Raw genomic sequence first — 26,022 nt, forward strand, 5'->3', positions numbered from 1 at the left:
TAGACTTTAGACTTGACGTAGCCCCACAAAAAATAGTCTAAAGGCGTTAAATCGCATGATCTTGGTGGCCAACTTACGGGTCCATTTCTTGAGATGAATTGTTGTCCGAAGTTTTCCCTCAAAATGGCCATAGAATCGCGAGCTGTGTGGCATGTAGCGCCATCTTGTTGAAACCACATGTCAACCAAGTTCAGTTCTTCCATTTTTGGCAACAAAAAGTTTGTTAGCATCGAACGATAGCGATCGCCATTCACCGTAACGTTGCGTCCAACAGCATCTTTGAAAAAATACGGTCCAATGATTCCACCAGCGTACAAACCACACCAAACAGTGCATTTTTCGGGATGCATGGGCAGTTCTTGAACGGCTTCTGGTTGCTCTTCACCCCAAATGCGGCAATTTTGCTTATTTACGTAGCCATTCAACCAGAAATGAGCCTCATCGCTGAACAAAACACGCGCGCGAAACACATTTCGAACCGAACACTGATTTTGGTAATAAAATTCAATGATTTGCAAGCGTTGCTCGTTAGTAAGTCTATTCATGATGAAATGTCAAAGCATACTGAGCATCTTTCTCTTTGACACCATGTCTGAAATCCCACGTGATCTGTCAAATACTAATGCATGAAAATCCTAACCTCAAAAAAATCACCCGTTACATATATGGTTCACAGTGTTAAAATTAAAAAGAAAAAATCGTTACTTTAGAAATAATTTAGTTTATGGTTAAAAACTGCCGCCGGCAGCAGTCGCTACAGCAGCTCGTGCATGTGTATGTCCTTGCGCACGGCGTTGTTGAAACCCTCCTTGTAGCGATACCAAATGGGACTTTTGACAATTGCATCAGTTTTACCTGGAATAGAGAGCAAAAATAAAATAAATAATTAATTAATAATTAACTAGATAATGAATTAATTAAATAAATTTAAATTAAAAAAAAAATAAATCTGACAAAATATATAATTAAAATTACTTTTAATAAAAAATATATAAATTTTTAACAAAAAAAAAATCAAAATGAGTTACGGTAACTCAAACAACAACATTTTGTAATATAACCACTACGAACCAAACATAGCAATAACAAGAGTATGGCATCAAAGAAAAATATATACTAAAGAATATTGGCAAAACTTACAATCTTCGCGCGTTCCTCCGACTGTTCGGTGCTGTATGCGGCCAAAGAAATCCTTGGAAATCACCTGGAATGACGTGACGAATATAATTATTGTGAATATGTATATATCGTCACCTGAAATGCAAAATAACGTAACAACATTTTCAGAAATTTACAGTGGCATGAATTGAACACGAAATAAAATCGAACCTGAGTGAAACAAAATATTAATATTGGTTAAGACTGGTATATATATGTTCGCAGAACCAGAAAATGTTGAACATATGTAATATTATGTATATAATTTGAAGTAGTGAAGCGTAATCAATAAGACACTCAATTTCGATTTTTTTGATGATACGTTATTTTGCATTTCAGATGTCGATATGTATATATGTATGTATGAATATTTGGGTATAATTGTGGGCAAGAAATATTCAATTGGTTTAATAACTTATCTTTCACAAAAAGGTAACTGGTTACTTAAGTATGTATACCATTCGGGGTTATATACAGACCAAACCACTGAGATCAAGAGAAGAACCCTCTAATGCAAAAGAGACAGAAGATAGACAACGAAACCTCATATTGTTATAGTCAAGAACTACCCAATTAATACCCAAATGTCAGGTGCCAGTCATAACTCACTCTAAATATAAAATTCGGCTCAAACTAATATTGTTTGAGGTTCACAAATATAAGATCAGTGTTTTTACTGAAGGAGCCCAGAAATACTATATTTAGGAAGAAGTTAAAATTATCCTTCGAAATTTTAGACTTTGGACGTAGGATAAGACCAACTTTTCGCCAAAATCACTAACCATAGTTTAGCCAAGCCAAGTATGTACAGGCCAACAAGAAAAAGCCCTCAAAATATTCGGGTAAATTTTCCGCCGCTACAACAACAACATGCGTAACTACAATAAACTACAGTAAGGTAGCAACTATTATCGTGATATGAACATAAATCCATAAGCCAAATTTACAACCACTCTACATGCATTCTTCAATAATCTAAGAAGTTACCCACCAATAAATTGGCATATTGCATACAAAATGCATTTCACTAACACATTGCTTTGCAACACCGTTCGTGCAACCTATTTGACATGCAAATGTTAAGCAGAATTTCGCCTTAATGAACGATTCACTCTCGACTACAAGTACATAGAAGCATTGCAAGTCTGCGCACTTTTCGGTTATGCATACGAAATAGATCGCCGAAGATAATAACCGGAATGCGGCGAGTTATTATATCTACATAGCTACGAAGTACTTCATTCGACTCTACTTTACTGAATATTAGCTTTTGGTGTGTTACTTACGTCTTTCTTGGCATTTGCATTTTTATTTTCGATTTGCTTGGCCTTTAGACGCTGCAAATGATTTGGTAGATTTTTCGTGGCGTTCTTAGCAGCTGCTGTGGGGTTACTGGTGGCGGACTTTCCGCTCGTTTCAGCGCCTAAACGCGGCGTGGAGCGTCTTATGCGCTCCAGTTCCACTTCACGTGCCACCAGCTGTCGGCTGAAGTAGTTCAAAGCGATGCCGGGATAGCCTGTGGAGAAAGGGAAATAAATGTGGAAAATAATAAAAAAAAAAATATTCATAAATTTTGTAATTAAAACTTTTCGAACAATGATTTTTATAAATTTGTAAAGATAGGTTAGTTTTAGTTTAATTGATATTATATTATTATCCCGATACATTGACTGCTGCTGGATTTATGTATTGGAAAATGAAATAATCGTATGGAATCTAAAATTATGCTATATGAGAAGTACGCATATGATCGTCAGGATAATATTATATACCGAATTTCGTTAAATCGCTCGAGCAGGCCTCCAGATATACGATTTCACCTAAATGACAGAGACTCTAATAGAACATTGTTTTATGATCTCGCGTATACAATTTTATGTTTCTGACGCATTTTTTTTTATTGATTTGTCGCATTTTTAGTAGTTTTTAAGAGGTTATGTACAGTTAAAATTTTCAAAAAATCGAATTTTTTATTCTATTTCCTTAATGTACATATATTTAAGAATTCATACCGAAAATTTCATATCGTTCCGTTGAATATTTTCGAATTTACACGCAAATTTGAAATGGCGTTTCAGAGTGCTTGGAAGTACTGGTCCAAACTTAAAACGCGTTTTTATCAAAATGGTGTTTTCAAAGTCGGTGATCAACACTACCGGAAAACGGCTAAACCGATTAGTCTCAAATTTTAACACGATATATTTTTTAGTAATTAGTCGAATATTTTTTTTTTCACCGATAAATATTAAAAATTTAAATTAATAATCGATTTTTAATTTTGTATAATCGAAATTTTGGTCGAAATTTTGGTCGAAAATCGATTTTTTTTTTTGAGAAACCGCCATTTTGTCAAAAAATTTTATTTTGCTATTCTTTCGATTTGTTTTACTAGATTGAATATTACCTTAACGAAATCTGTTTGGTTTTTTAATATCAGAGGATCCAGTTCAGAGATATACTAATCACCGCAAAACGTACTTTTTGAGAAGAGCTCCCGCAGATCGGTAGTTCCTTTCCAAATAAATATTTTTACTAACACTTAATCTTAAAATACAGCTAAAAGATACCATAATATGTGTAGACATTTTTGGATCAATAAATTTAAAAGTTATCTTCGAAAAAGTTCTGGAAAATTCGCTTTTTTCGGCCTTTTAACTGTATATAACCCATTAACAGAACCATTAAATGGGGAGTGGGCGGGGTCAGCATCCGATTTCACTTATTTTCACGTTATCGGAAGGAGAATTGAAAGCATTTGTTTTGTGCCAATTTGGGTGATACCGCTTTATTAGTACATACATATATACGTTAAACTTATTCGGGGGCGAGGCCAAGATCACTTTTAAAAAATTTTCAAAACACAATTGCCCCTCCATAATGTAATACATTGTGTCCAAGAAACGTATGTACCAAAATTCATCAAGATATCTAAATTTTTACTCAAGTTACTGCTTGCACGGACAGACGGACGGCACGTCGTAGGTTCGTTCGGTTTTTCTTTCTTTCTACAAACAACAACGCTACAAAACTACATACATTTTCCAACACTCGTCATTCAAAATGGCTATTATTGCTATAGTATTTCTTTGTTAGTATTGTATTCTTTAGTCTCAAATTTGTTTTCTAATGAAGACGATGCCGCGCTTGTATTTAGAATATGTTGTAAATGCGCAAAGCAAGTGGAAAAGGATGTAAAGAGAGAAAAGTGCAATATAAATTACCTGGGAACTGTGCTAAAGCATCTAAATCCGGCTCCATCTGATAGACATAAGAACCTTCTGCAGCTTTCACTTGCGTATAGGTCAAACCAAGATCGGCCATAACGGTGACGGTGTGATAGAGATCATCGCGTTCTCTGAAAACAGAAAAAATATAGACTAATAAGAAAAAGTGATTTAAAAAATAATAAATAATTTGAAAAATTAATAAAAAAAAATAAAATAATTAATATAAAATTTTCATAAAATATTAATGAGCTAAATATAATAATTATAAAAGTGATTTTAAATTTGAATTCTTGGAAAAGAAAACTAATAACTTCAACAAAATTATGGAATTACATACATACATAAATTACAAAAAAAAATAATTAATTAAACTTTATTAATTAAAAATTAAAAAAATAAAAATAATAATTTAATAAAAAAATAAATTAAATTAAACATAATTAATTAAAAATAAAAACTATAAAAATTAATAATATTGCTCAACAAATCTGAAAGAAAAAAAAAAAATTTTGATGTGCTAAGTGGTCTGTGGAATATTTAAGGTGTCCTGGTTAGGAGCTCTAAACTTTTCCTTTACGTTCAACTACTTTTGTCAGTTTAGTAAATAGAGGTTTGACTAGAAAACAAAAAATCATAAGTGTTGCCAAGTTTTTACTATTATTTTTGGTTTTAGCAACCCAAAATTAGCAACGTCAAAGTCGCAAAATGATTGGAAACTAGTGTATTTAATTGGAAAAAAATTATGAAAATAAAAAAAATTGACTTTAATCAAGAGAAAAAAATAAATAAAATTTAAACCAAAACTCAAATTAATTAAAATTAAAAGAAAAAATTAAGAAAGAAAGAAATTAAAAGAAAGATTAAGAAAGATTAAAAAAAAAAAAATTAAAAATTAAAAAAAAATATTAATTAGAAATTAAATTAGTGTAATTAATTCTGAAAAATTAATCATAATAAAACAAATTAATTTAAATCTACAAAAAAACATATTTAAAGAAAAAATTTTATAAAATAATTAAAATCTAAAAAATAATTAATTTAATTAGTGTAATTAATTGTGAAAAATATATTAAAATAAAATTTAATTTAAATAAAAAAAAAACAAATAGAATTTAAACAATAATTAAATTACCTAATTAAAATTAGAAAAATTAATTAAAAATTAGTGTAATTAACTCCGTAAAATTTATTATTAAACAAATAAATAAATTTAAATCAAGAGAAAAAAATAAAATTTGAACTAAAATTTAAATTACTTAATTAAAAAAATATTTAAATAAAAATTAAATTAGTGCAATAAATTCTGAAAAATTTAATAAAAAAAAATCAATTTAAATCAAGAGAAAAAAAATATATTTGAACTAAAAATTAAATTACTTAATTAAAAAAAAAAAATTAAATTACTTAATTAAAATTAATAAAAATTATAATTAATTAAAAATAAAAAATTATTAACATAAAAATTAAATTAAATAAAAATGTGTTAAAAATTAGAAAAAAAAATATTGAATAAAAATTAATACAAATAATATTAAAAAAAATAAATAAACAAATCTAAAAACGACACGTGAGCCGGTCATTTAAATGATATTTATCAATAGTATGCAGTTACAAATATATATTTATGTTTGTGTGTGTGTATGTGCTCACCTTTGAGACAGCAATTGCACAGCCACCGAACGAAATTGTGGTGACAAAATGCGCTTGAGCAACGGCACAGTGTCCACCAGAATGACATGACCCTGTCCGAGACCATTCATGCCCGTTGTGATACCCTTGCGGAAAGCTTGAAAAATGTTGCTTTGTGTGGTGCTCTTCTGTCTGAACTGTAAATAAACAACAAAGAAAGAAAATAGTATAAATAAAAAAAATGCATGCTCTCTATATACAAAAAGTAAAAGAGTTATGTTATGTAAGTGAAAGGAGCGCAAAGTTCATCAGTGATGTATTTATGGGCGAGTATAAAAGAGAAAAATTAATAGCGACCACAAAGTGCAATTTAAAGTAGGCCCGAGCACAAAATCAAGCCTTACACAAGTAGCATTTTGAAATTGTGGCGGCGCAGTTGGCGCAATTTTGTTAATTGCCAAATACATTTTTTATTTACATACTTATGTATGTGGCTGATGTATGGCGCACAAAGAGACACGAGAATGTTGGCGTCCAAGCCGAAGAGTGCTTGCTAATCGCAGCTAAACGCCTACTTATGGGCAGTTAATAAGGCAGCAACAGCACACACACACACACAGACACATAAAACTACATAAACAGGTGACTAGAACTTTTCAAAGTAGGCATAAATGCGAGTGCGTGTGTGTTCATGTTTGCATGGACTGCATGAATATGGAATTAAGTCATAAGCTTCAAACACTTTTGCATTTCTAAAGCGCTTGCTGCACACACAAAAGCGGTGTAAACAAGCGTATGGGCACAATTGGCCAGATAAAAGGTTAAATGCTTGTTGTTGCACTTATTCATTTCATTTTCGCAATTTTTGCATTTTTTTCTTCACATAATTTTCTCCTTGCATCCTTTGAGTGGAAAAGATTTGCAAAGCGCCTTTTGCCTTAAGGCAACACCACCATGCAACCAATTCAACCAATTCATCTTAGCTGCAGCTACCCAACTCTCCACTCCATCCGTCCGTCCGACCGTCATTAATCTGGTGATTGCATTTAGAGTGTATAATAAAAATTACTTATTTCCTGATTGCCTGATTATTCGCTGTTGCAAAGGCGTTTTAACTGCGCTGCTTAGCAAAAATAAACAAACAACAACAACAATTTGATTCAATCTCCTTTAGAAAAAGTCTGCAACGTCTGACCTGCTTGTTGAGCATGGCAATATTTGACCACAAAAAAAAAACAATAATAACAAATCCGTAAAGCGTAATGAAGTTTGCATAATTCATAGCGTCCAGCTGGTTGTTAATAACTGTAAGTGGAGTGTTCAGCTATAAAATGTTTACGACGAGCTCGAAAGAGTAGTGAAAAATGCCAAAAAAAATGCTAAAAAAAATTCTAATTAGAAATATCTAAAATACATTGAAAACTATTTAAAACTAATGGTTGATGTGTATCGATATTTTTCGATAAAATTTTCGACAAATAACGATACTTTTCTAATTTTTTTGTAGAAAAAATCCAAAAATTGTCTAAAAAAATTGTCAAAAAGATCACAAATTTATCGAAAATAATCCAAAATTAATAATCGATATTTTTTCGATGACATTTGCAATAAATAGTGATACCTTTTAGGGTAGCTAACATTTTTAAGCTCCAGAAAAAATCTAAAAATTATCATCATAAAATACCAAAAATTTATCGAAAACCAATCAACTCTTACAATCGATGTTTCGATATTTTTTCGATAACAAATGCTTCGAATAACAATATGTTTTAACTGGAAAATTCTTAAATTCTGAAAAAACTTAGAAATATCGCTATCCATAAGAACAGCAATCAATAACGATAACGATAATTTTTAGCTGAAAATTCTTTAATTCTAGAAAAAACTTGAAAATTATGGTTATATAATATCCAAAATGTATAGAAAAGTAATCAGAATTAATAATTGATATACTATGTATAAATATTTTTCGATAACAATTGCGATGAATATTGATAACAATTAGCTTTAAAGATTTTGGGTAAATTTAATTAAGTATTTAATCAAACAATCGAAAATGTTTAGTTAGCTAATTTCAAATTTCCTGAAAATTTTAACGACAGCTAAGCTTAAACGCATATTAAGAATTTATAAATCGATATTTTCGATAAAAATTATATTAAATATCGACGACTGTTAGAGTTTAAGGGATCAGTAGGGTAATCTGGCCTGTTTTTTTTGACATTTTTTTCATAGAAATTTTTTGTCTACAATGTAACTTTTTTCACATATCATGAGGTATATCGCGGAGTGTATAAACAAATTTTTTCGGAATTTTTTGATGACATCTGTCTCAGAAATGGCTGGGTGAATGATAGCGCTTTTTCACTGGCGGACACGATTTCTCATGTTTGGAAAATCTGAAACACAAAAACCCAATTTTTTCTCAAAAAGTATTATCGTCTCTATTAGGATCTTGAAAAAATATTGATAAATAAAAAAGTAATTAATTTTTTTTTTTTAATTTTTCTCAATTTTTTTTTTATATAAATTTTGTCATAACATTGTCAATAAATTATAAAAAATATAGGGACGATAGCCAGGCGTTTTGTGAACATTAAAAAAAAAAAATAAGCAAATCGATTGAGTAGTTCGACCGGAATCATGTCCGCCAGTTTAAAAAGTGTGTGTTTGAGAAAAAACGCGTTTAAAGTTTGAGGAATGCACTCCGAGCGTTCCGAACTCTTCGAAACCTTCCAATGGTAAAGTGGGTTTCTACATTAATTGTAAGGGTATAAGGGAACAGAAAATGCAAAAAAAAATTTTTTGAAAAAAAAAATAACCCTACTACATTATTAAATGTTAAATCCAAACACATACTATTAGTTTAACAGCTCGCGGCGGTCCGGTGGTTAAAATACCGAAAAGTGAGCCGCTGCGTATACGTAACTTTTTGCGAAATGCGAAAAAGGTTTAATATTTACTCTCTAAACATCTATTAAGGAAATAGGATGAGAGGGATTAAAAAATTTTGTTTTAAAAATCATTAAGAACAACTTCAATAATTAACAATAATACTGAATTAATATCGAAATGCGAATACAATTCGGTGAAACTAAAAACAAACCGATAAAATCAAAAGAACTTTTATAAATATTTCTAGATATGTATACAACAACAAATTAAAGTGTACACGTGTAAACGCATAAAAATATGTAGTTAATATGTATAATAAAATACCATTTTCCTACGAATATCGTAATTAAGCGCTTCAGAAATGCTTGAATTACTAAGTTCGAATTTTCGAAAATAGTAAAAAAAAATATGTATAACAAAGAAATGCTGGCCAAAGGCCATACCGTGACCGAAAAATATTATTAACAATTGAAATAAGCGAAAATGAATTATAATAATTAATTATCCTCTATAATTAATTATTAATTATCCTCTATAATTAATTATAAGTTCATACCAAAATTAATTATGTTTGCAAAAACTCACTTTCGAAATTCGAAGTAGATATTGGACGTTAACTACGAAAAACTTTTCTGTTTATGACTAGCTCTCACGAAAAAAATTAGTCTGGTCTAAAACCTCGGCAAATGAATTAGTGTTTCCGTATAGCGTTAATATATATAACATCAAATTAAAATTGTTAATTAATTCATTTGCATTTAAGACAAATTTTTTTCCACATCGATCGAGGCGTTTCGAGGTTTTTTACTGGCGGGTCTTAAACCTAGCGCACAACCCTGTTGTTGTTGTTGTTGTAGCGACAGAATTCTGCCGAGTTGACAGTCCTTGGGCGGATAAAAATCCGGGTCCGTTCCTGTTACGTAGACCCAACTATCGTGGGAACTGGCGCACAACCCTTGGGAGGGTTCGCTTTCTCACTTTAGCTCGCCTTGCCTATGTTTCTTGGCTACCCAGAGGATACTTGGTCTTGGTCTAAGACCGGGAGTCGTGAGCTCCTTGAGCCATATGTTTTAAAATAATAATAAAGATTCAAATGGTAAAAAAAAACTAGATCTTATGACTTTTCTAAATCGTTTCGTCTCTTTTTCTTCATTTTTAATAATAACAGCTTAAAAACTACAGTAATAAATAACGTTAATAACTAATAATTAAAGAGCGATTATATTGAATATAATGCCAGCATCTGTATTCAATACAAATTTAAACCGCATTCTGCCCTAAGCCCCTAAAATGTCCAAAAATGCCTAAAACATTCTAAAATATCTCACGGCTATTTTTTTTCTCAGACAAAACTTTGACATTATCAGCATCATTTTGTCTAGCTGGTGTATTCTACGCTGGTACACTCTAAAAGGCATACGACGCAATTCTAGTTTTATATGTTTTATTATGTCCAAACATCTGTCAATCTCCATAATATCGCCTGACTGCTCGTGTATTTCATGTTCGAAAATCCAATGTACTAAAGGTATCGTTCTCTGTCTCTGTACAAAATCTGTCCGCATCTTAACAGCATTTGGCAATTCTGGGGTTGAGGTCCACAACTCTTGGTGCTTAATGTGACGTATAACTCGATACATAATGGTTTATCGGAATATAGTAATCAATTAAATATAAAGATGCAAAGTTGTAGTACATATGCACGCCAAGCAAATTCTGAAGATAAAGTTTTATACTTCTACGACAGGTAAGTTCGATTTTGTGTTTAGTTTTTTTGCAGAAGTGTTGAAAAATGACAAAATTCTTTCAGAGAGTAGAATTAGACCCCGATGGAAACTCTATACTATTGACAGATAATGACATTTTACGTAATAGATCTGATTATTCGGACAAGTGTGTAAACCCTCGTACGGTTTTTTTAAAACTCACGCTGGACTTATCGCTATACAAGTTTAGGTATATAATCTCTCGAACATGAAAACTTGCGTGATTTAGCGGTAAAATTTACAAAAACCTGTTTATGGGAAAGGATTATCGACAACTAAACAAAAGAAAGGTATGCATAAGCAATGCAATGATAATTATATCAATAACAACAACATACATAGGACCCACGCAACAAACATAGGGCAATAATGTTTTTAAAAACATGAAGCTTTCTAAAAGGTTGGTGAAGATGGTGTGATTCTGTAGTGAAATTGTGCTTTAAAAGACATGTCGGTTTGTGCGGAAGCTCAAAAGCTCAAAGTTCTTCTTTGCATTAAGATTAAAAGTGAATTATTGTGTAAGCTTCCATGAACATTTATTGCAAAAAATTCTATATTTTATGTAAAAATATGTAAATTTTGATTGAAAATGTTCAAATTTGGTTTGAAAAGGTTCCATTTTCGACTGAAAATAATCACATTTCGATTGAAAATGTTCAAATTTCGATTAAAAGTGTTCAAATATTGTATGAAAATGTTCAAAATTTTGTTGATGACATTTAAATTATTATGAATTCTTAAATTTTGTGTAAAAATGTTCAAATTTTGTATAATAATGTTTAAAATTTTATGAGCATAATCGATTTCAAGTCAAAATGTTGCAATTTTAATTGAAAATGTACAATTTTCGTTTAGAAAAGTTCAAATTTCAAATGAAAGTGTTACAATTTTGTAAGAAAATATTAAAATGTTATGTAAAAGTGTGTAAATTGAGTTTCAAAATATTCAGATTTTTAGGAAAATGCTCAAATTTTGTGTGAAAATGTCCAAACTTTTTATGAAAAAGTTCATATTATGTTTGTTATTGTTTAAAATTTTATGAAAATATCAAAATTTCATTCAAAGTGTTAAAATTTTAATTGAAAATACTCAAATTTGGTTTAAAAATGTTTGAATTTTGATTGAAAGTATTAAAATTTTGTATGAAAATGTTCGAATTTTCTTGGAAATTTTAAAATTTTTGTGAACATTTTAAAATATTTGTGAGAATTATAAAATTGTGTATTGAAAATGCTTAAAGTTTATTTAAAAATGTTCCAATTTTGTTTGATAATGTTTAAACTTTTATGAAAATATTACAACTTTGCTTGAAATTTTAAAATTTTTGTAAAAATTTTCAAATGAATGTTCAAATTTTGTATGAAAATGCTCAAATTGTATTTGAAAATATTAAAATTTTGTGTTAAAATGTTCATCTTTTGTGTAAATTTGTGTTTAGTTATATCAAATATGAATTTATTTAGTAGTAGATTCACGTCTTATGCATAGGAAGCAGTTAATATCTCTCAATACAAAAGAGTTGAGCATTTTTGCACAAATTTTAGTTATTATAATAAATAAATAATCAGCCAACACAATATGCGCAAAATCCAAACGCAAATATCACATTCATAAAGTCAAAAACAATAATTGCAATCAAAAACCTAGCAATTGAATGCATTTATAAATACATATGTGAGCTACAAAAGCTTTTCATAGCAATATATTTCGTACCAAAACACTATAAAATTTCTTATCAACGACCTCCTCCACAACAAAATTAACAAATTTGTTGAGATGACGAGATTTAAGAGCAATATTCATCAATGAACGCGCTTTTGGTGTTTTCAGGTAGAAAAAACTAGACATTTCTAAAGCAGTCGGATCTACACACCCCTAACGAACACAAATTCATATCTAAAACAGTTAACTCGACAATTTAAGTCAATGAGCATCCTTAAAACCCAAAGCTTGAAAAAAAAAACATAAAACATCTCAAAATTATTTAGACATCGCACAAGAAAATGGAATTTAAAAGAAAAAAACAACGAAAAGAGATACATTTGGCAGCAAAGTATAAGAAAGATTTAGTTGGAGAAGCTTTAGAACTCTTAAAAGATGGAGAAAAGACAATAAAAGCTTGGCTTATGTAAATAAAATCCTCAACTAACAACTTAAGTAAGTTAAGTAACTAAAGCTTGTAAGCTCTGCATGTAAAATTATTATTTATTCGCAAAGATCTTGTCAGCCCTTGACTCTTACGGCATACTGACTTATAGAGGCTTATGGAACAAACTGAGATTCTATTTATGCACGAATGATGCCAGCAGACGCTGTTTATACCATTAATATCCTCTTAAAATCCCCACTTAGTATAAGTTCACAATTTAAATTCATAGAATCAAGAGATATATTTTTTCATAAATGAATGCCACATCATTTTTTTAAGAAAATTAAATTAACAAAATTATAAATAGATAAAATAGTTTAAATTTTTTATTTTGCTTGTTTTGTTAGCTCAAATCACGAATATATGCGTCTTAGCTCGGGACAACATGGCGTATGAGTAACTAAAAGAGTAAAATTTTGCATTGAGCTTTAAATAATTATTTTAAAATTCTTTAAGTCAAATAGAAAGTATTATCAATACTTGTTTTAAGATATATTTATAATTCAAAAAAGAACAAAAATAGATATATAAAAATTAATTTGTCTAAAAATAATTTAATTAACTTTGAAATACGTAAAAAAGAAGGAAAAGAGCAAAAATTATTGTTTGCTTAGCTTCCTTGATGCGTTACATTTAATCTAAATAATTGTTGCAGTGATTTTTAGAATTGATGGGAAAATTTGTTGTTGTTGTTGTTTTAACGGTTTGCTAATCCCCGTTAGGATGGTAAGGGTTGTTTGTGTTGTCGTCGAGGTCATCTAACGGTAGGCCCAAGAAACGTGCTGTTTCGACGGGGTCGGACCAAAGGGAGGAAGGTGTTAGATGGGTAGGGTTTGTAGGGCATGCAAAGAGGTGGCCAGTATCATGCGGAGACTCCTTGCATGTGATGGAAAATTTTCACACACTTCGGTAAGTTTTACAGATTTTTTGCTGTTTAGATATACAAAATTTTTCTGAATAATGTACCATTTGGGTCCACCACTTTTTGCCATTTTTCGGCTAGAGAAAGATTTCATTGGTAGCATTTTTTAATTAATTTCACTCATTTATGAACAGCTGTAACTTTTTTCAACTTCCCCGAATTAATTTTTTTTTTGGTTTGGATGACACAATGTGATTGGTAGCACTGGAAATATACGACTGTAACGAAACCTAGTGGCAAAATACGAAAATACTTTTTCGACTACCCAGTATATCGGCCCTTTTTACACTATTCAATGGTAAAAATGGTCAGGTAAATAATCCGATATATCACGAATGCGCAGCACAAGCTCAAGGACTAATATCTTCATTGGAGTTATTGTATTTGTTGTAACGGAACTACAAGTGTATTCTTTTTGTTGTTTTTGCAGCGGTATGAAAAATTTTCGAATATTTTTTTGTGAAAATCTGCCGACAGTCTTTGAAGAGAAAAAAAAAATCGCAATTTAACACACCTAATACCTTATTCGTTGACTTTCATTCGTTTTCCACTTTATCCCTACTTGTTGTTATAATGAAATATTTCACCTTATTGGGTCGTCATCGAGTTTTTATTGTTTTACCATTATACGTTTTCCAATTGGAATTATTGTAATATCTGATGTTTTATTTTTTATGTATGAATATATATGACAACGCATTCCACAGCCAAATTTATGCAAATATCCAATTGGTTTATTTACCTATGCTGTTTTGTTTTTTGAAGTCTGCTATTTACAACTACTTTGATTATAAAATTTCGTATACTCACATTCAATCGGCAAATTTAAAAAAATCTCACTATTTTGTTAGTTTTGTCTGTGCAATTAAACTTTTATGAAATAATACAATAAGACTTCCAATTGGAATTATTGTATGCTCCGATAACGAAAACATTTTATTATTTATGTATGTATGTACGCGTATATAGGTTAATGCATTTCACAGCCAGAGTTTTTTGAAAATTTCCAATAGGAATGTTCCAATTGGATTATTTTTTTACGCCATTTTGTTTTTTGCTGTCTGCTATTTAAAATCATTTTGATACATAGCTTCCTTATTCAGTCTTCCTCAGCATATTCACATATTTAACATTTTCACTTAATCTTTATAAATTTTCACGCGATTTTTCACTCTTTTTGCATACGTTACAACTATTTAATGACAAGCCACAATTTAAAGAGCAGTAAATCATTGAAATTTAAAAATTGATAAGCACTATTCTGATAATCCAATTTATTTAAGCTATCGGTAGATGCAACTGGAGAATTGTTCATCCGAGACATTAACGAACTTTACTACCCCTTTCATTTTTAAATTACTCACTTAATGGATATTTGGAAAACATTTTGAAACTCACTTACCTCGAAACCTTTGCTAGGAAAATTTATTTTCGGCCAGGCGAGCGTTGCAAACATCAAGTGCCATGCCGCAAATCCAAATTGCAAATAAGGATAGACGGTATAATTTTGTAAATGATTTATTTGATGTTGTACTGTGTCGCTGAAGCTAAACCACTTTGTTGCTTCAACAACTGCAGTCAAATTTGGATCTGGCATTTTCTGATGTAAGTAATTTTCAAAGACGCCTTGTGTGAGACTGCCGAATAATAAATAGTTATTAATTTATTTTTTCATTTTATAGAATTATTACCGTTCGTAATCACCGCCGCCATGCACCACATCCAACACGTTTCTCACGCGTGTACTAGTCGACATATCTGTCATAGTGATTTCAACATCCTCCGTATTGTCGTTGAGTTTAGATTTCTCCAACTGCTTGCGAGGACGTTGTATCTAAAAATAAAACAAATATATATATATACAATGCAAGGCTTATTTTACTAATAAAAAAACGTACCCTAAAGACTGCACCCCAGACATCGAAGAGACCTTGTTGACGATCCTTTTGCCCCAAGTTGGCGTTAAGTACATCTTGCAGTGTCAACGCTTTCTTCTGAGCACTAGAAAATTTTAAATGGAACAAACATTAACATGTGTATACGAAAAATAAACAATTTCGTATTATTTACTTGAAAAACTGCAATGTTGAAATGCAGCAACGTACATCATTCCCTGACTTCTCCGACATGGCATACAATGCACTGAAATCAGTTTTTAAATGTTCTCTTTGCGCAATCTGAAGTAACCTAAGAAAACCAAAAATGTTTGTAGTTAATACGTTTCACATTACTAATTAAAAGTGCTTACCTTTCCGTTAATCTCGTGGTTTCGATGGGCGGAAATGTTACAACAAAGGCGATTTGTCGCAACGGTCTCAACGCTGGCTCGTATATATCATTACATATACAAATGATTGGACGTTTCAGTAAATTACGTTCTGGTTTGCCTTTACCTTTCGCTCTAACTTTGTTTATCACATTGTCGCTTACGAATTTGACAAGAAATTCAATTGATTGACGTGGCGCACCATCGATTTCATCTATAATTAATTTTGTTTTATTATAGCCTATTTGAATATGAAAATTAAGAAAAAGTTCACTCACCCAACACAATACAATTTGGTCGTCGATCTTCGTTTAGTACTGATGACATTTGTGTTCCACTCTCAAGCGCTTGCTTAAAAGCTTCGGGACTGCGATCGTCTGAAGCATTTATTTCCCTAACAGCGTATCCAGCATGTCGTGCTATTGTGTGTGCCAGCGTAGTTTTACCCAAACCGGGTGGTCCGCAGAGTAAGGCAACTTTTTGCATCGGTCGTCCATGTTCATCTAAATTAGTATCCAACATAGATTGAAATTTTCTTTTCCGCCAACCGCCATTCGATTCAAATTTGCCAGTTCGTTTGTTAAAAGTATTCAAATTGTTACTGGTACTATTGACATTGTGTTCTTCTTTCTTTTTGAATTCCCTAAAAACGATATTGAACAGTTAGAAAACCTATTCGTTTAATTATGTTCACAACACACCTGCCAAACACCATTTTGTCCCACATTTTCAACCAATATAGTAAACTTCGATTAGTTGCCTCATCAGACAGCAAATCAATGTATTTCCGTGGTTTAAATTTTTCCACCCATAATTGTTCGTCTTGACTTGATTCTTGCGAACTTGTTGCGGACACTGTAGCAGCTTGTTGTTGTTGTGATGGAGTACTAGCGCGTTTCAAAACCTGCAGAAAAAAATAATAATCTGAATCAAAGCAGTTTCTTTCAAAATTACGTAAAATTTACGCACAATATCATTTGCCTCTGCCCATATACGTTGTTTGTTCTCGCCCAGAAGGCCATCGAATTGCGAAATGGCTCGTACATCCTCCAACGCATGATTTTCATACTCCTCCGAATGAAAACGTACGAAAACGCGTTCGCGATCGCCCCTTCGTAACACTTGGAATGGCCACTGAGGTACAGTGTATGACAAATTACGCATTTTAAATTCATGCAATGCCTTTAGACGTGAAAGATCATCCTTCCGTACCGCCTTATTATTTTCTTGAAGACGCCGACGTGTTTCTAAAATTTTTTCAATCATTTCTAAATCACGTTCTTCTTCGGTACGTGCTTTCTTTGCAACTGGATCTTCGTAAGTTTCATTTTGAAATAAATCGTCTATGTCACCGAAGAGGTCACGTTCCAGCCGTCTTTTATTTCTCAGACCCATTCCTTGCAGTTCCACTGCAGGTTCATTGACTTCTTCTAAAGGTTCACATTCTGGCAATGGCGTTAGAGCAACTACTTCTTCTATGGGAGCTAGAGCACCACGCTGCTTGTTTGTAGCAAGGGGAGTCGAAGATATTCTTTTATGTGGCCCGCTAGGAGTTCCGAAGAGACGTCTATTCACAACAGTACTAGTACTAACGCTAATGCCCGAAATTTGTGAAAGGTGTGGTGAATCAATAGTGTCAACGGCATTAACGGAATTAATAGTGTTGTTATGGTTAATGGTAGTGTTGTGCACAAAAACCTCTGCAATAAAGGGGTAAAATAACGGAATTGCATGTTTTATGTATTTTTTAAGACTTACCACCCCCTTCAGGAGGTAAATCATCCAACATTTCCAATTCCTCCTGGTAACGTAGCTCAAATTCTTCGTCCTCATCGGGATACTGATCCATTTTAAACTTATAGTAAACACTCAATACAAAGACACCTTTATTGACGAATAAATTAAGGCACTAATTGAAACACCTGTAAATGACGCTGTGAAAAAATTAGGCACGGCGAATTTCCTTAAAAAGCAACAAAAGTAGGCAAAAAAATATCCCGGCAATAACAGTTACGTTTCCCCACTTGGAATTGTTGTATTTTCCAAATCAAATATTTTGAGCAAGTGGTAAATTGTAAATAAACTGTCAATAATGGCGCCAATACATCTGTACCTGGCAGTGCTGTCAAATCTGTTGATTTTACAATGCGTCTACATGACACTACAAAGAAAAAAATGCACGCTTAACGATTATGGTGTTGGCAACAAATTAAGAACTATATAAACAAATTAAATTTATTTCACCTTTTAATTTTGTTTTTTATTACATCTTGCACACCTAAATAAAAGTGTTGACAAAGGGCATTTTATAATTTTTATTTTACAGATGTTGTCACGATATAGTTAATTGCTTACTATTAAAAAAATACCAACATTATTTTGGAAGCACTCTTCGCAAAAGCAACCCTGTGTTTTTCCACGGCCATTGATTGATCAAAATAGTTAAATTTTTATCTGAGATTAATTGTTTCGCTTCTATATTAAACGGGACACTAGTTTTATTGGTTTTAGGAGAATATAAAAGATAAAAACTTAAATATATAATTATTGTAACAAATAAATAAGTGGATATTATTGAAGTAAAACTTTGATTGGACAAAGGGCAATATATTGCCTTTGGTGTGGCGAATTCACACCACAACCAAGCGGATTTGTCAAAAATCTTACCACGAACAGAGGAATCCAGCGAAATGGATCCAAACTACGCGACATCTTAGCAAATTCTCTTCCTGGTGGAGGCAACGCACAAGTTCGCGAAACGCTCCTTAACATCGCTAGCTGTCGTACTTAGTGTGATTTTACTCCAGCATAGAGAAAATATTTCAACTAACTCCTTTCCCCTTCATAACCATATTTATAATACCCGTTTTTTTAATCCTTATACCTAATTGATACAACTGGATAAATATGTTCCCAACTGACCACCAAAGTTATTTTATAATGACATACTACCTCGGCTAGTCGTGAATAGCGGCTGCTATAATATTCAACTATAACAAATATCCAAAGACGCATTACTACATATACATCTTGTAAGTTTTCCACATCAATAACATTATTATCAGGAAATATAGCATTATACTGCGAATGTAAGGAAAGTGTGCGTCCAACAGCGGGTCAACAAACTTATATACATATGAGGAATCTCATGCAATACATTTACACAACATTTTTTATATATTTGTAGCCAGGTGAGTAAGTGAAATATATCTGCTTAAAGTGATGTTGCTGCATATGCATACAAATCGATTGGTTTTAGCAAAACAAATATTTGTTTAGAAACAGCTGATTACACAAATAGTATCAACAACATTCCATGACAAATCAAGATCGTTTAGGAACGCCAATTTATTCAATTTAGATTTTTATATTAGTTAAACGAAAAAAATTCGATTTTAGAGTATGCCATTTGTATGGCAATTGATATACAATGGAACCTCGCAACAGTGAAAATCAGTCCGCTGTTTGATTTTATTATTGACAAACAAAAACCGTACAAATCAAATTAAGTCATTTTATAATCAGCGTTATTATGTACATGGATATGTATATGTATCTATATAGTTACATATACCCGCGCACAGTAACACAATTGCTTGGTTTAATGCTATTTGATAAAGTAGGTCTTTGATAAAGAGCAGCCACACTTTACTTTCAGTAATTTTTTTCAACTTTTTCAAGTTTTGTTATCAATCAATTTATATTTCATTGCATTCTTGCTTTTCTTTACAGATATTTTATTTCATTCGTTCATTGAGCATATTTTGACAATATAATATTTCTGTGCGTATTATTCAACACATTTCTGAAATTCTCGAATATTTCGTTTGTAATTCAACTGTAAAAATGCAACGGTGGTTTTTCGCTGATGAGGCAGAGGATTGTGATGCCATGGCGGCGCCTGTGGCATCATCGTCCTCAGTGGAGTTGTTTCAACCTGCTACACCGGTACATGTCAACTGGAAATTTTGGATCCAAGTAAATCAAGATTTAGCGCCTAATGAACGTCTGGCCATTGTGGGAAGCACCGAACGTCTGGGCAATTGGCAGTTTGGCGAGTGTATAGTCATGATGAAGGAAGATGGTGAGTGGGCATTGCACCCGCACCAAGCGGCGGGCTGGACTTTAACCACGTTATTCTACATTTTTTAGACAAGAATCTATGGTACACATATGTTAGCATTCCGCGTGATACTCGCACCGAATACCGTTATTTAGTGGTTGCAGTCGATCCGACAGCTGAAAAAACGATTGTGCGTAATTGGGAGGCCCATCTAAAGCCACGTTTTGTCATACCCGGTGTAAATCGCAAGACTAGAGAGTGCGACGAAGAATATGGTTACGTAAATGGTGTTGAGAAAGTGGACCGCGGCTGGGTAACATCCGAGACAATTGTACAATTGAAATTTTTCAATGCACCCTTCACATGGAAACAACGCATGAAGCGGCGCTTAATCTTTGTTAAAGTGACACCAATGAACTTGACGATACCGCATAGTGGCGGTGCTGGCGGCGGTGCTGGCGGCGGTGCCGGTGGTGATTACCATACGTTTTCACAACTTGAAGATTCACTGTCAAACGACACGCACGATACACGTGAGAATGGTTCAGACCTTAGCACCGCTTTCGCTTTCAACGAAGTAGCCGTCTTACAAGCTGATGAGTCCGTTATAAAAGTACAACCGCAATTCGGGACAGCTTGTGGTCCCGATGACGTAGTAATTTTCCATCTGACAATCGGTGATTTCGATAGTACCGCCTATCTCATTGATTTATATTCATACAGCTCAAAAGCAGCTATGGATGAGCCGCCCTACCACCTCGGTTATCACTATGTTTTGCCAAATTTACTCAAACGCTCTGATGGTAACCTAGAAGTGCCCATAACATGCGCGACACGTCATCGGCCAATGGGCATGATGCAGATAGGCTATTTGCTGGTGAAACCAACCAAGTGCATTAAGTTGGACATGGCGTTGACATATACGCGCTATTGGAACTCCAAATGGACAGGTTTGGATGTGGGACATCGCGGGTCTGGCACCAGTTTCAAGACAAAGGATTCTGTGATACGCGAAAACACAATTACTTCGTTGAAAAATGCTGTCGAGCATGGCGCCGATATGGTTGAGTTCGATGTACAGCTGAGCAAGGATTTGGTGCCGGTGGTCTATCATGACTTCATGATCTATGTGTCGCTCAAAGCGAAAGGCAGTTGCAAGCCGAATGATTTTCTGGAGTTACCAATGCGTGAGCTAACTTTGGATCAACTGAATAATTTGAAGGTAGTCCAGAAATATTTCTCTAAAAACATACTGTTTGCAATAATGTTTTCCTTTCAACTTTTAGGTTTATCACACTCAAGAGGGCCGTACACGCGAAGAGCGTTGCTTTCACAACGATGATCAGCTGGAGCATCAACCATTTCCCAGCCTTGCGGACGTCTTGGATGCCATCGATCAACATGTTGGCTTCAACATAGAAGTGAAATGGTCACAGCGACTCAAAGATGGCACCATGGAAGAGGAATTTGAGCATACTATCGATCGCAATTTGTATGTGGACTGCATATTGAATGTGGTATTCCGCAAGGCTGGCGATCGACGCATTGTATTCTCATGTTTCGACCCTGACGTTTGCACCATGCTGCGCTTTAAGCAAAATCGTTACCCGGTTATGTTCTTGACTCTCGGTGAAACGACGAAATATCAAAAATATCTAGATCCACGTGGCAACACCATTGAAATGGCTATATATAACTCACTAGCCATGGAATTGCTGGGCATTGTAGCGCACACTGAAGACCTGCTCCGTGACCCCACGAAGGTAAGGAGAAATGTGACTTAAAAAAAACTTTAAATATTTTACTGAAACTTCTCTTATTTGGTGCAAAAAGGTGAATTTGGCTAAAAGCAGCGGCTTGGTGGTCTTCTGCTGGGGCGACGACAATAACTGCAAGGATACAATTAAATTCCTCAAAGAATTGGGCTTGCATGCCATAATTTACGATAAAATGGATGTGCTCACCAGCAAAGAAGTGAAGGTAACTATTCTCATACACAAATTTAGCCCACAGCCATTAATTGCAATTTATTACAACAACAGCAAAGCGTGTTCCTGCTGCAAGCCAAGGAGAGCCAAAATGAAATACTCAAACTGCAGGCGCTGGAAAGGGGCAAACTGTGGCACGACAATGTACCGGTAGTGCATAAAAAGCACTAATAATTCAAGACCCAGACGCATATGATATTATATTTAAGTTACATTTGCAGTAGTTGCTAAATTAACGCAATAATTATCATTAAAATAATTCATCATAAATTACTTCATCCACTCAACCAAATCCTCTTCATTCATATAAATATATATATTTAATCACGTAATGCGTAGTTTTAGTAGCAAATCTCCCTTTTTTTATAAATTATCCTACATAATGCATGTATGTTCAAATTAGTAAATACTTTTTTTTATTATGATTTTTTATATATAACCCAGTTAGCGAAAATTGCTAAATTATGACACCAATTACATAACGCAAACACTAAAACTGTGTTCCGCGCAGAATTTCAACGTTTTTCACACTTTAATAAATTTATATACAATTGAATTAATGCACATCAGCTTGTAAATTACCGACCACGTGCGCATTTTATTACTCAAGTTCATCTGTGGCGTTGTGTATTCGGTGCCTTTCGAATATTTTGTGCAAAAAAAATTAGTAAATATATTTGAAATTGTGAACGGTTAGGCGGAAATTTGAAGAAAAGAACAATAAAATTATGATATAGTTAAAAGAAAAGAAAAGGGCCGACCAAAAATTGTAAGAAGACCCGAGAAGCATATTTAGAGACTTCATAGAAAAATGTAGTAAATAAATCATGCTAATAAATATTCATGAAATTACACAAATAATTGACTTTTACAATTTTGGGCATATTGGAATTTATCAATTTGCTGGGGCTAGTTAAGAACGTTGTGACTTAGGAGAGGGCGCAATAGACCCCAGGTCGCGGTGCAATCTTCACTTGTCTAATATAATTAAACAATCATGCTGCGTTGGATGTTGTTGTTGTTGTTATAGCGACAGAAATGTTCCGAGTTCACAGTTCTTGGACGGGTAAAGAACTGCCAACCGTTCCGTAGACCCAATTGTCGTGGGGCACACATTGGCTAGGTCCTGTTGTCCGGATAGATGAGAACACTCCAGCTTTGGAAGTATTCTCTTCAGTACCCGTCGGGGGAAGCAGATGAAGAGGAATATCTGCCGCTACAACAAGAGATGGACTTCGCTGCACTTGATATATCGACCAATTGGTGAATAGAAGAAACGACTGATGCGTTGTTAACTAAGCTAAGAGACTGAAGAAGAAATAAAGAACAAAAAACTTAGTTAGAAAACTTTGTATAATATACAATATTTCGCAAATATTTTCGAGGATGCTGGTGAGTTGTCAGTCCTTGACTGGATGAGAATACGTGCGAATAGCGACAGAGAAACTTCCCAAATTACTTTTATACTGTCCAGTCAATCTTTGGCAGGATAAAATACCGGATTCAAAAGCCCAACTCTCGCGGAAACGATTTACCAACGAATACTCAGAGACTAGAAATAATTTTGTCCCAGGAAAAACTGTCTATTAAAATCGCCCTGTTCCATTCCTTTGGTTGGAACGCTCGAATTTTCACCTAACTGCGGCTGAAGTCCGAAAGAGGACTTTTTTTGTATGGTAACGGAAATTCAAGTACTCTATTGCCCATCTCAAAGAATAGAAAAAACTTCTTGACTTTTCAGTGGTATATTTTGGAAAGTAAACCTATGGAACCACAAATCATGGAAACATACTCGCTGGCTTATGAAGAACTCAAATGTCAACATTAAAAGTGCAACACTTCTTTAAGAAAGGTCAATACACTATTGGAAGTTGAAAGCGATAGAACTTCAGGGATACTAAAAGAGGTCTAAATTAGCTTAGTCACAATGTCTCAGCGGGTCAATCATGAGGAATGCGCCTTAATAATTTACCAAAACTTTAAATGTCTTTAATTCTTTTCTCTATTAAGGTTAAGAATTTAGTTGCTTCAACGATTCAATTTATGGATTTCCTTTCAGTTAGTATTAATTAGGGGGTACTCTTTTAAATGGGGGCTATATCCATTTAAAAGAGTACCCCCTAATTAATACCAACCACTGCCACTCAACTTTCACTCACTCAAAAAATATGCTACCGGCGACATCTGTCGTTAGATTGCAATTAGCAGAAAGCTCATACGCCCACACAGCCACAGAGGTCGCCGGCAACGCAATGGCGATGACGACGTTGTTGATAAAGTAAACATCGCCACAGTGAAATTGTTTATATCCGTCAACGCGACAGCGATGGCTGCTGCACTGTGTACAAAGAAAACGAGGGGAAACACGGAGAGCAAGAAGAAGAAGCAGAAGCAGAAGAAGAGCAAGACAAACTGCCAGAAAGGTGTTGTTTTGGCAATGAGCTTAACGGTTAAGTCAGTTAGTGAAAGAATTTCGGACTGGTGAAACGTGTAAACGGAAAGCAATAACGGCAGAGTGAAAAATAGCTCAAGAAGAAAAGTAAAATAAAATTAAAAAATAATGAGAAAAATGAAATAAAATTTAAGTAGAAAAGCTTAAGAGAATAAAAAGTTGAAAGTAGAATAGCAATAATAGTAAGAATAATAATAATAGAAGAAGAAAGGCAAGCGTTTTGTGGCAGCCAATAGAAAATGATATGTAGTGAAGTGAGCGAGTCAGCGAGCGAGTGAGTTGTGGCAGCACGGAAGTGGTTGCGGCAGGCGAAGCAGGGAAGCAGTGGCAGCAACAGCATTATTGTACACACACCAAGTGGAAAGAAGTGAAAGAAAAAAGTTGAGAAAATCTAAAACTCCACAAAAAACGGAGCAAAAGCGAAGTGTGTGGCAAGGAATACGGGTCAAAAAGAAATAAGAAATAAAAAATAAATAAGAAAAATAGAAGTACGAAAAAAGGAAGTTCTAAAAAAAGGAAATACGAAAAAAATCGCAGCGAAAAAAGTGTAAAAAATTTACAGTTAAAGTGTGAAAAGTTGTGCCGCAGCGCTGAATGCAAGCGTGTGGAGCGGCGAGCAGCGTAATTGGGGCAGCAGCAGCAGCAGCATTAACGGCAGCCAGAAATTCGCGACACTAGTGGTGCCACATAGGTGAGGCCAACGGCAAAAGTGTGTGGCTGTGTGGCAAAAACACTGCCATTTGCAGGACACAAAGTAGTCAGCGGAGTGATTGCCAACGCTGACAGCTGAAATGTTGAAATTTCGTTGAAAAAGGGAAAAAATAACAAAAAACAACAACAACAATAATAACAAAAAGCGAGTGGCGTGGAAATGATTACAAAATAATAAGTGTAGCAGATACATACATACATACATACATGCATTCATATGTATGTAAAAAACTGTATTTTCGTATGCACGTATGTGTGTGTGTGAGTGCATGCGTGTGTTTGTGGGCCTAAATAGTCAATTAATTTGAGGCAACATAAAAACTACCGCAGTACAGGTGGCGGTGTAGGCGCGGCATGGACGAACTAAAATAACAAAAATGAAAACAACAACAACAAAATCGCACTGTGAACAAAAAGTAATACAAAAAGTAACACAAACTGTTGTTGTTGTTGCAAGGATTGTAGGCCTTTTACTAAGCATGCTTGCGTGCGACAACTTGCGATTGTTGCTGTTGTTGTAGCGCTTTTATTACTACACTAGCAGCGCCTGCGGCAGGCGAAGAGCAGCAGCTTAATAAAAGTGAAAAGCTAAATGTAGAAGCTGAAAATTGTAAATTGAAAACTGATAAACAAGGAAATAAACGCGTCAACATGCGCCCAAACACACACACACATACACAGAAAACTACAAATGCATATGTGACATACATACCGTTACATTTGTGTGTGTGTGCTCATGTGTGCCAGCGAAAGTGGGCCGTAGTGAAGGTAAACTTTGACACAATTAAAAAAGCGT

The 26,022-nt window shown here is 33.6% G+C and overlaps 3 protein-coding genes across 8 annotated transcripts in view; 2 read left to right on the forward strand and 1 right to left on the reverse strand.

Moving 5' to 3' along the window:
- Window positions 1-82: 82 nt before the first annotated feature.
- On the reverse strand, window positions 83-18,191 carry LOC105222734 (chromosome transmission fidelity protein 18 homolog). The gene is made up of 14 exons (XM_049455058.1): window positions 17,771-18,191; window positions 16,982-17,712; window positions 16,714-16,916; window positions 16,291-16,655; window positions 15,995-16,226; window positions 15,817-15,933; window positions 15,645-15,747; window positions 15,438-15,580; window positions 15,149-15,383; window positions 6,036-6,211; window positions 4,380-4,513; window positions 2,445-2,674; window positions 1,141-1,204; window positions 83-855 (listed from the first exon to the last, which is right to left on the reverse strand). The coding sequence occupies exons 1-14, from the start codon at window positions 17,859-17,861 to the stop codon at window positions 755-757; spliced, it is 2,925 nt and encodes a 974-aa protein (XP_049311015.1). The 5' UTR covers window positions 17,862-18,191; the 3' UTR covers window positions 83-754.
- Window positions 18,192-18,423: 232 nt separating this feature from the next.
- LOC105222723 (glycerophosphocholine phosphodiesterase GPCPD1) lies at window positions 18,424-22,924 on the forward strand. 2 transcript variants are annotated; one of them, XM_029548859.2, is made up of 6 exons: window positions 18,424-19,203; window positions 19,745-20,096; window positions 20,165-21,297; window positions 21,362-21,838; window positions 21,909-22,055; window positions 22,118-22,924. In XM_029548859.2, the coding sequence occupies exons 2-6, from the start codon at window positions 19,859-19,861 to the stop codon at window positions 22,232-22,234; spliced, it is 2,112 nt and encodes a 703-aa protein (XP_029404719.2). In that variant the 5' UTR covers window positions 18,424-19,203; window positions 19,745-19,858; the 3' UTR covers window positions 22,235-22,924. The 2 variants fall into 2 exon arrangements, with proteins under 2 accessions (XP_029404719.2, XP_049311052.1); XM_049455095.1 differs by having other exon boundaries at window positions 18,424-19,044.
- A 1,572-nt stretch (window positions 22,925-24,496) lies between these two features.
- LOC109579315 (potassium voltage-gated channel protein Shaw) overlaps window positions 24,497-26,022 on the forward strand; it is a 32,139-nt gene continuing 30,613 nt past the window's right edge. For 2 of the 5 annotated variants that reach the window (XR_007422605.1, XR_007422606.1), the window contains exon 1: window positions 24,499-25,206. The gene's annotated coding sequence lies outside the window, so the exon portion shown is untranslated. Of the gene's footprint in view, window positions 25,207-26,022 lie in introns of all 5 variants that reach the window. The other 3 variants (XR_007422604.1, XM_049455111.1, XM_049455115.1) reach the window with 3 other exon arrangements.

The sequence above is a fragment of the Bactrocera dorsalis genome, chromosome 1, assembly GCF_023373825.1.
Source record: "Bactrocera dorsalis isolate Fly_Bdor chromosome 1, ASM2337382v1, whole genome shotgun sequence".
In the NCBI taxonomy this organism is placed as follows: Eukaryota; Metazoa; Arthropoda; class Insecta; order Diptera; family Tephritidae; genus Bactrocera; species Bactrocera dorsalis.